Here is a 10290-nt window from a genome sequence, read left to right as displayed (position 1 = left end):
CCCAGTCGCATTTGGCATACGGTGCAGTGGCGCTGTGACAAATGGCGTGTGGTGTGACAAACTTTAGTGGGTCTGGAAACAGCCTGACTTTGTGTCCTTAAGAGCTGACCCCCCCCCCCCCCCCCCCCCCCCCCCCCCCCCCAAGATAACCAGCTGAAAATCCTCCCGCTCGCGCTGCCCAGAAACCTCACCTCGCCGTAAAACAACTGCACAAGACAGGTTCCAAAAGCAATTGCTCATAGTGACTCTGGGTTTTGAAATGCGGATATTATACGGTGAGAAATTAAAGAGGGTGTAGAAAATCAATACTGCAGGAGACATAAAGCATGCAGCGTTGACAGTGGTGGAGGGCTGAGGATCCATCTCGCCGAACAGTGCAGACAGCCCTGGCTCCATCTCTGTCTGAGACAGCCACTCTGAAACACACCATACATCCTCGGCCTGCGCACACCAACTAATCATGTTAATCAATACTGGCTGATTGCCTACTTAATCATCCGTGACACATGGGCACATTTCTGGCTGACTAGAGAGTCAGGGAAGTAGGTGTAGCACCAAAAGAGTGATGAGCGGGGAGGCCTGCGAGCAGGAGCTCAACATTTTTAACACTGCAGATTAGTTTAAAAGGTTTAACCCTTTCAACACCGAGTGCTTCAGCACCAGATGTTATTCCAACACGTGACACCGTGTGTCTACTAAACCAAAACATGTAGTGTAAACACACTCAAGAGTACCTTGTTGAAGCCCTTGTAACACAGTCCACACAGTTCTACGAGGTAGGAGAGACTGAACATGCCATACTGGATGACAAAACTCAGTAACTTGGAGAAGGGCTCCAGGAGACTCTGTAGGAATGAGGAACAGAAAAAAAAAAAAGTTCAAGTTTTAAAGACCAGGATTTGGACAAATGAGTGTATAAGTTCTGCCTGGGGCTTACCCGGGTTGCATTTGTGGTTGGGATTTTCAGCAGACAAATGATAATCCTCAAGCTGGAATCCATGGGGCACTAATGAAAAATGATGCAAAAAGTGTTGAGAAATCAAAACTGCCAGTCGGTTTCACAGTGCAAAAGTTTAAAATTATTGCACCCGCTGTCCTGGACGTGGTGTTTTGAATTTATCTGCACTGATAAATTGATTAGAGTACACACTAATTTGACCTCTAAGGTCAAAAGCGTCAGAGTCAAATCAATTACAATTTTAAGATTCTATCCTATTGAACCCGACAAGGGCACTGCTAAATGCTTTTTCCTCCAGCCATATAATCACATTAAACCATATCAGACCATGACTAAGTGACCGGAAGAGTCGATATCTACCTTCAGAGGAAGTACAGAGGGCAGTTTCGTGAGGAAGGTCTGGAACTGGTTGCAGATGGTCGTCCACAGGTTGCTGGGGGAGTCCATGGGGAGAGCCTCCATGAAGGTGGCGATGTTGTCCAGGCAGTGCAGCATTGTGCCCCCTGCTGGCAGACTCTTCTTGTTGTTCAAGCCCTGGAGGGCACAGAGGCACAAACCATAACAGGCTTATATAATGAAGCTCAACAAGCAAAGATATTTTCCATTTAACTGATCGTTCAATCCTGATCAATCACAACGCTCATGATGAGAGCTTGGGATTTAGGACAATGATGCACACATGATTGCTTGGCTCGTGCATCAGTGGCTTCCAGTCCTGTGTCACTTATTTAGCTTTACAATAACAATAAAGTGGAACAGTGGCGCGGGGGGTAAGGCAGGTTTTCTTGAATGCTCCGATGATGTGTTGATGTGTTGTTTTAGATGGGCTTATGCTCGACATGTAGATGGAGCCACACAAGAGCTGCAGCTTTGACTAGAGCTCCTCCTGCTGGTTACATGACTCAACACAGGCACACGAAAAGAAAATCCTACCTCCAGCAGCATGTTGAGGGCAGCAACCGAACTCAGCTCATTAAAATCTATGAGCGCGGATGCAAGTGTTCGCAGAAAACTCCCATCTGCAAACAAGAAAGATAGAAAAATAAAAGGAATTAAGTTGGCAGTATGTCCAGTAGAATATATATAAGTTAGCTTTTATCATTTCATGAAATTATATAAATATTAAATTAACTACGTAAAGAAAAGCAGCAGTTTCAAAATATTGAGCATCAAGGTCAAAGCACACAGAAACAAGCAGCTATGAGTCTCCGTAGAAATAGTGCAGGTAAAGTTGAAGGAGTTTGGACTTTAGCAGTCGGTGGTGTGAGCAGACCTTTGATGTTACTCTGGAAGAGTTGGGGCAAGATGCCATTAGGGGCCAGCTGGTGAAACACACAGCGCAGGAACTGCTTGGCTACACCTGCTACATTCCCTGGGATCAACATACTGCAAAAACATCACAGGGATAATGTCTGAGTTGGACAGGCAGTCACACTTCACATCTATTATTAAACTCATCTATAAGCACGTTGAATATCTGACGGCTTAAATGTCTCATACCTCTCAGCTTGTCCAGAAAAATTGGCACTAGATGCCAACCTGAAAGCAGTTAAAGCAGTGGATTAGGGCTTCACGATGAATTATGCATGAGCTCCATGTGCAAGTTATGAAACTTCATTTAATGGTGAAGTGCTGCTGTGTGGATGGAGATACTGGAGCGGCTGTATACCTGCCCACAGACTGCATGATGTCGAGAAGCATCGGAGCAGCCAGATCGGGGCTGAGGTGGATGAACATGGAGAGAACGACCACCGCCAGGCCCAGAGTCTCCTCGTCGTATTCCTCAAGCACGGCCGCGCAGTCCCGACACCTGTGATGCCACATTGGATTTCAACAAATGCTGGTTTGCGCATTAACAACACTTGTTTTACGGCACGTAAAGCTGCCGAATGACTCCTTCACCTATCAGACATTGTGGTCGGCTGCTCATCGATGAACTCTTCGGGCGCAGGGACAAACATGCTCACTGTGCTTGGTGCAGAGAGCAGACTGGTTTTCGTTGGACCTGCAGAGGAAGAAAAAATGATTAGATAAAAGTATTAGATAAAAGGACACCAGGGTTTTAAAATTCAGTTATTAGACCCTGAATTAGGTCAGTGAAGAATAAACAAGTTTGTTTTGTTTGAGTGCACTAGTTATAATATAACAATCTAAAAAAACAACAACATCAATAGGCTTTATTAGGCTGTTGCAAGATTGTATTTTAAGGAGCTCACATTATTCATTAGTTTGTCCTTATTTTAAAGATGAGAGAGAAAGAAAATCACTCAAACTGTAAATCCTTTTATACTAGAAGCATCTGTTGTTTTCTCCCATATTCCTCCTCCAGAGGTCATTGTGAAGTGAAGGCAAGTCTAAAAAGCCACTGACCGGTCTCCCAGGTGCTGATGTTGTGTGGCGCGCTGGACTGATGCTCCAGCTGTCTCTTCATTAGCTGGCTCATGGTCAGAGCTCCCAGAGAGCCGCGCTTCACCTGACGGTACTGAGCTAAAGGTCGGACACAGATACAGAGAAGAACACCTGCGTTAAAGCACCTGTTGAACTCGCTCCAGCTTTGCCAACAACAACAAGTGTGTGTATGGTCACACGGAAAAAGGGAAGACGCTCACATGGAAAAGAGATGGTCACTTTAGAGTGTAAGTAATTCAATAGTAAATTCATTAATTATTAGATTTGGTGTTTTCCTCGGGTCTTAAAATGTTTATTGGTTTTATGATTAAAATGTCAAAGATGTTGTATTATGTGATATTTATTTAATATTTACTGCTCCAATATAAAGTTCAAACAAAAGTTAATTTGAAAAGATAAAAATACAGCACTGCAGGTAATATATTAGACTGCACACAATCGATATATGCAAATATATCAGATTAGATTCGTTATGACAACCACAACAGTCAGATTTATTGACGTTCATCAAGAGGTTATGTAATGAAGTATATGCATCCTACTTGATACTGAGGAGCGGTGGCTTGTGTCAGGCATAGCAGCTTCGAGCGTTGGGGCTGAGGCAGATTCTCGTGGCTTTTCCAATGTTGACAGAACTTTGTGATCTGCAAGGCAATACGGGTGAATGATGGGCAGGGCACTGGCATCAGAATAAATGCCATTATATGCCAGTAGTTTCCCAGTAATACTCATCAGCATTGATGTCGTTGTGTGGACCATCAGGAGAAGGGCACAGTGGTTAGAGTCTATTTAGTGCTAATTTAACTACAGTTTGTTATGTAAAATTTAGCAGCTTTAGCGGTTACATAACCTCACTACAAAAAATGAATTATTTCATACATGAAATCAAACTCTGCCTTGCTCTTCAGCTTTTTTTTTCATTTTTTTTTTCAAAATTGTATATAATTAGAAGTAAGAATTAATTTAATCCTTTAAAGAACTTGTTGTGTGTGTTTGTATGAGTGGAAAAGTGAACACGTACATAGAAAACACACCACAGGACACCACACAGCTGGAGTGGTTGGTCGGGGACAGAACGGAGTCAGGTGCACCTTTTGTTTTTCTAAAGGAATATATCCATGTTTTTGCAAGTTTCTAACTACAAATCAAATACTTTATATTTATGCTATCAATTATTTTAGCTTTTTTTTTTTTGGACACATTTTCCCAAGCAATCTGGAGAACCATACATTATTGTATGAAAATCTAAAAACAGACTCTTAAAAGTTATTCATGTTGCATTATAATGGAACAGAAATATAAAACAGTTATGTATAGTAGGTTGGTATAATAGTAGTAGTGTAATTGAATTGTAGATTGACAACACAGGTTTATACAGCCTGGTTAGTGGTTTTCATAATGAAGCATACTGTGTACTATTTGTTGTAAATGCACCAACATTTGCAAAACTCTACCGTGGCACTTGAACTCACTATAGTTTAAATATACACTTTGAACTAATTTTGTTCAAATTCGTCTTTGGATAATTAAATTAAATCCAAGATATCTGCTGAAAATATTTTGAATCAAATTACACCTCACATGGACTGCACACTGGAACGGCTCTATCGAGGGTTTAACCTGTCGCTCCCCCTCTTACCAGTTTCTGCGGTCTGCTCACCACCCAGCTTGTCGAACGTGTTGAAGGAGATGTCCAGATATTCCCTCTGGATGGCGCTCACGGCGATCTTCCTCTGCTTCCGCTGCCGGGGAACGATCTGGATTTTAAACTCTGTCTCGTCGTCCGCGTTGTCAGGTTTGAGGTCGCTGTCCGCGTCGTCGCCCATGTCGTCGTCATCTTCGTCGTCACCGTACTCCTCTTCGTCGTTGTTGCTGTTGCTTTTCTCCGGTGAGGAAAGAGGCTCCGCTCTGTCCTCTGGGATGTCCAGGAAGATGGTCCGACCGGAGGGGCTCGCCGCGGGTCCCTTTACCTCTTCGGAGGCCACAGACGTGTCATCTAAAGAGGTGTCGGGGACGTGTGGGGTCTTCCTCAGGAGGTCTCTCTTCTGCTTCAGGGTCATGGGGCTCTCATGGCAGACGTATTCTGGCCGGTCGGGAAGCTCCAACGAGGTGGTGGGAGTCACACGGAGTGGCTTCTTATCCATAAACGGCTGCACCGGGCTGCCCTGTCCCACCAGGACATCTGGGGTCTTCTTGTCGCTGGAGCAGTCCTCCACGCTCACCTGGACCACCGGAGACAGCCGTAAGGTGTTACTGCTAGCAGGGGAAGCAGAAACCTTTGGACTCCCGTTAAACTTGGAGCTTATGATGGTGGTAAGATCAAATTCCTCATCGCTCTCCACGATCCTCAGCGGAGGCAACGGTTCGAACACCAAGGAGTCGCTGTCAGACATGGAGAGCAGCGAGTGTTTCTCTGGGATGGACGTGCAGTCGGAGGAGAGATCGATGAGGTCTTGGTCCTCTTTTCCCTGAGCTGATCCCACTAACGAGCTCTGGTCCAAGTTGTCCTCAAAGGTCTCCATGCAGCTGAGGCGGACCTCGGGTATGACGGGTTTCGAGATGTCAGACTGGCCCCCTCGAGAGCCTCGCCGGTCCACGGGGTCGTTGGCCTCCGCCCGGATCGAAGAACCGTCCGAGGATCCCTTCCCGTAATGCCTGCCGTGCGACGTGGCCGAGGACGGGGGCAGGACCACGGGAGGCACCTGCATGTCGCAGCGATCGATGCATGACTTACGTCTGTGCTCGTCGAGGTTGAAGAGGATGGAGTCGGTGTTGGAGATGTCCAGAGACTTCTGCTTGTGCATGGCCTGCAGCCGTTTCTTCCTGGTGCTCTCCTCCCTCACGCAGTGAAGAATGCTGTCCTGAAGGGCGCTGGCTTCGCGGTACTCCGACAGCTCAATTTCACCTGATGCGCGGAAGAAAAACAAGATTTCATCCCAACTGAAGGCAACAAGCCTCCTGCTATCAGGAAAAAATATACAGTATGTGCTGAAAAGGCTTCGATCGATGTGCTGTAATACCACACTTGACTCTAAAAGCCTCTGCTTCTTACTTTTTTTGGCGTTCAGCTCCACCGGCTGGTACTTCACAGACTTGCTGCCACCAATCCTCTTTAGGCGAGCGAAGAAGGTCTGTGACTCCTTGTTAGCAGCACCAGTCGGTGTGTCGTGGACATCTGACTCATCAAATACACTGTCCTCTTCTAAAAATGGAGAAAAATATGGAGAATTAACATTAGCACTGCCTTTACTAAACATAGAGAATATGTTCTCTCCTGACTGGGGTGGGAACCATATTCACTCTGACTTTGTCATCTATACTGTATATAAATATAGAGTAGGTTTCTTAAAGATTCTACAGTAATTAATATTCATTAGATGATAAAGGATAAAATAACTCCTACATCTACATACCACATTTTTTTAAGCAAAAGTCTTCAGATTAAGTCAAAGATCCACGCTATGTAAAGTACTTGTTGGAGCTTATTCATTAAATTATAACCATTATACATTTCTGATGAGATAAATGACCTTTTTCCTTCTCGCTGTAGCGGCTCATGTTGGAGTTGTCGCTGTAGAGGGGTCCTGCCGTAGCGTGGGGACGACAGCTGTGATACTGGGCATTGAGGGTGTTGATAGTGATGTGGATCAGATGGAGGACGATTTTACTGCCCTCCATGTCTCTGTAAGGGTACTGTGAGACAGAAACATATTATTAAGTGTATGTTATTTGACTTTGTAAAGCATACCATATGTGTATAATTCATTCATTCATTAATTCATTCATAACCTTTATTTAAGCTCGGAGATATATTGAGGAGTAACCTCATTTACAATATAGCCGAGATGAAACATAAAACATAAAAGGACAGAACACAAAACATTTGAAACATACATAAACATAACATAATACCGGAAGTTAAAAGTGACAAAGATAAATTGAAACAAAAGTGTAGTTAAAAGCATTGTAGTTATGAATTTAAATTGTCCTATTGATAAAAGTGTGGTAAGTTTGGGGCGGTGTTTAGCTCAGTTGGTAGAGCATCCGCCCCATGTGTTGAGGCTATAGTCCTCACTGCAGGCGACCCATTTCCTGTTTCTCTCTCGACCCTCCTGTACATTAAAGGCAAAAAAGCCCCAAAAAATATACTTAAAAAAAAAAAGAAAAGTGTGGTAAGTTTCAGATGATTTTGCAGAGTGTTCCAGGTTGTAGGTGCACAGTAAGATAAACTGGTCTTTCCGAGTTCAGTGTTAATATTGGGGACCTGCAGTGTGAGCCAATCTGTTCAGCGTGTGCAATAGAGACCTGTATTAAAAGATACTAGTGAGTTAAAGATGGTAAGAGACCAATGAGGGCTTTAAAAATAAATCAAATCCAGTGCCGATCACACTTGGCAGATAGTGAGGGCCATCCAACTTTGGAATACAGGTCACAGTGATGAGTGTTGTAGCTGTCGCCAGTAATAAACCTCAGGGCTGAGTGATATATGGTGTCAAGTGGATGTAAAGTTGTAGCTGATGCATGCCTGTATAAGATGTCTCCATAGTCTAAAACTGACATTAAAGTATAAAATATGTATGTAATGAAATCATAAAGACATGATACCTTATACAAGATTACTAGCAAGGCTCTGAGCCACATCTGTCTGATGTGCGGCCTCAGCGCCCAGAGGGAGCATCGAGGAGGCTGCTGGAAGTAGTGTCTCAGCTGGGGACACGTGCAGTACTTCAGCACCTGGACCACCAGAGGGAGCAGCTGCTTCCCCAAACCGATATTGTAGTCCATCACCTGAAGGAGCATTTAAGTTCATTAGCAACAACACACCACAGAACAGTTGGAGGAAAGCTGCAGCTATAAAGACAGAGGTGATAATAAAGTTACAGTTGTGCTTGAAAGTTTACATACCCTGGCAGAATTTGTGAAATACTGGCTACATTTCAGAAAATATAATTGATAATGCAACAAAACTTTTTTTATTCAGAGTTAGTGGCTGGGCGAAGCCATTCATTATCACACAACTGTGTTTGGTCTTTTTGAATCCTAATTAAAAATGCAAACACCAAAATGGCCCTGATCAAAAGTTTACATACCCTCAAAGTTTCACCCTGATATAATACACACAGATTGACACAGACAGGTTTAAATTGCTACTCAGGGTAACTGTCCACGCCTGTAACTTGACTGCTTGTTATTAGTGTCTGTGTACAAAAAGACAATGAGATTCTGGGCTCTTGACAAACACCTGCACATTTCATCCATTGCTGCACTGACTTTGCTGGATTCTGAGCCGTGGGGAAAGCAAAAGAACTGTCTAAAGTCCTGAGAGAGAAGGTTGTTCAACTTTATAAAACATAAAAAGGATATAAAAAGATATTCAAAGACTTAAGAAAGCCAATCAGTAGAGTTCAAGCTCTCGTAAAAGTGGAAATTGAGGGGTTCTGTTGATACCAAGCCACGGTCTGGTACCATCAAAAAAAATTTGGTCAGACTCTCTGATGATCTTTTTTTTTTTTTTTTTATGATTGTGTTATTTATGGATGTCTCAACAGTTTAATATGAATCCCATTAAAAATGAGAGAAATCTGTTTTGTCTGATCACTCATGTTTTCCTTAATGAATGCTACACAGTTACAAAATCCTCTCGGGTATGTAAACTTTCAAGCACAACTGTATATATATCAGTTACTTGTGCTATGCCAGCGATGAAAGCGTTGAAGCAGGTGGAGGTGCGCATCTTCTGAGGTGCGATCATGAAGCAGCCCTCCTGCTGGTCGTAGCCCAGCAGCACATACAGGTGACGCTTCACAGTGTTGAAAGCTTTGGCGCTGCCGATGTCAGACTCGGCGCTGCTCTTGTCTTTGGCCATAAATTTCATGAGCACCATGATCAGCTGGTGAACCGTCTGGTGATCGATGCCGGCGTCTTCGGGGAGCAGGTCTCTGATCACGGCGTCGTCCTCCGGGGACGGGGTCTGGCCTACGAGAGGGGCTGAAGCGTCAGGGTTAAAGTGAGGGAGGAAACGTGCTGCAGACAGAGGAGAGGACCGGGAGAGGGAAGGGTGCATGAGCAGAGAGGGGGGGGAGGAGGGAGGAGGGAGGAGGTAGCAAGACAAGAGTGAGGAAGTGGGGGGTTAACTTGTCCACTTCTCTGTGAAGCGCGGTGGAGACATTATCATGCAGTAAACATACATAAGTGCAACATGTGCATGGAATATGTAAACAGGGTAAACACAAACATGGCCTGCTAGCTGTTAGTTAGAGTGTTTTTATTTTATTTTCACCCTTTCTAGTGTCGTTATTAGTGTAAGTTTGAAGGCAGCATGAAAAACCGATGGCTGTCACCATGGAGCAAACATTGCTTTATCATATTCCAATTCATATTTCCACGTGTAAGCTTTATTGTCGGTGACACTGGACTTTTCCTCCAGTATGATATGATTATGAAGAGTAATGCTGTATGTTTCAGATTTGGGTTGTTATTTACCTGGCAGGACTTTCTCTATCATATCTCCCAGTGTCGGGGCAGACTGCTCTTGCCTCGTAAGCCTTAGAGCTAAAAACCACATACGAAGAACACAATTTAGGAAAATGTACAGGGGAGGTAGCACAGGACACATGTCTGAGCTTCGTCGTCATAAAACACATGCACACACAAACACACACACACACACAAAAACACCAAAAATCACAAACTGTGTTCCCAAGATTTAAGGAATTTTGGACGATCACAAATGGGCAACACATCAACTCTGAAGCCGACACAAGAAACATCTCCCAGAAACTCAGACAGTCTTCTGTGCAGAGCCAAAGTTAAAATGAGTGGGGGGAGTTCCTCCCTTTTAAAAACCACGTAGTATTTAAAAATTCAGGTGAAATGAAAGTTGGGAACAAATGAGTGATGAGAGAAACACTGGGAAAGTGGGA

General features: G+C 43.9%; 1 protein-coding gene across 1 annotated transcript in view; it reads right to left on the bottom strand.

The window, feature by feature from the left end:
• The window catches only part of unc79 (unc-79 homolog, NALCN channel complex subunit), a gene marked incomplete at its 3' end in the record, with an annotated part of 64145 nt that overhangs the window by 33142 nt on the left and 20713 nt on the right, over nucleotides 1-10290 (bottom strand). Inside the window, exons 27-42 of the mRNA XM_083998059.1 lie at nucleotides 9851-9919; nucleotides 9054-9391; nucleotides 7973-8155; nucleotides 6898-7060; nucleotides 6420-6569; nucleotides 5007-6272; nucleotides 3910-4011; nucleotides 3329-3445; nucleotides 2861-2963; nucleotides 2628-2768; nucleotides 2459-2497; nucleotides 2232-2344; nucleotides 1892-1977; nucleotides 1319-1492; nucleotides 938-1006; nucleotides 735-845 (exon numbers count right to left, since the gene is read on the bottom strand). Coding sequence (XP_083854185.1) covers nucleotides 735-845; nucleotides 938-1006; nucleotides 1319-1492; nucleotides 1892-1977; nucleotides 2232-2344; nucleotides 2459-2497; nucleotides 2628-2768; nucleotides 2861-2963; nucleotides 3329-3445; nucleotides 3910-4011; nucleotides 5007-6272; nucleotides 6420-6569; nucleotides 6898-7060; nucleotides 7973-8155; nucleotides 9054-9391; nucleotides 9851-9919 — 3224 coding nt within the window. The remainder of the gene's footprint in view (nucleotides 1-734; nucleotides 846-937; nucleotides 1007-1318; nucleotides 1493-1891; nucleotides 1978-2231; nucleotides 2345-2458; nucleotides 2498-2627; nucleotides 2769-2860; nucleotides 2964-3328; nucleotides 3446-3909; nucleotides 4012-5006; nucleotides 6273-6419; nucleotides 6570-6897; nucleotides 7061-7972; nucleotides 8156-9053; nucleotides 9392-9850; nucleotides 9920-10290) is intronic.

This window comes from Trachurus trachurus, assembly GCF_905171665.1.
Source record: "Trachurus trachurus genome assembly, chromosome: 22".
NCBI lineage: Eukaryota > Metazoa > Chordata > Actinopteri > Carangiformes > Carangidae > Trachurus > Trachurus trachurus.
This window is presented reverse-complemented; position numbering and strand designations above follow the sequence as displayed.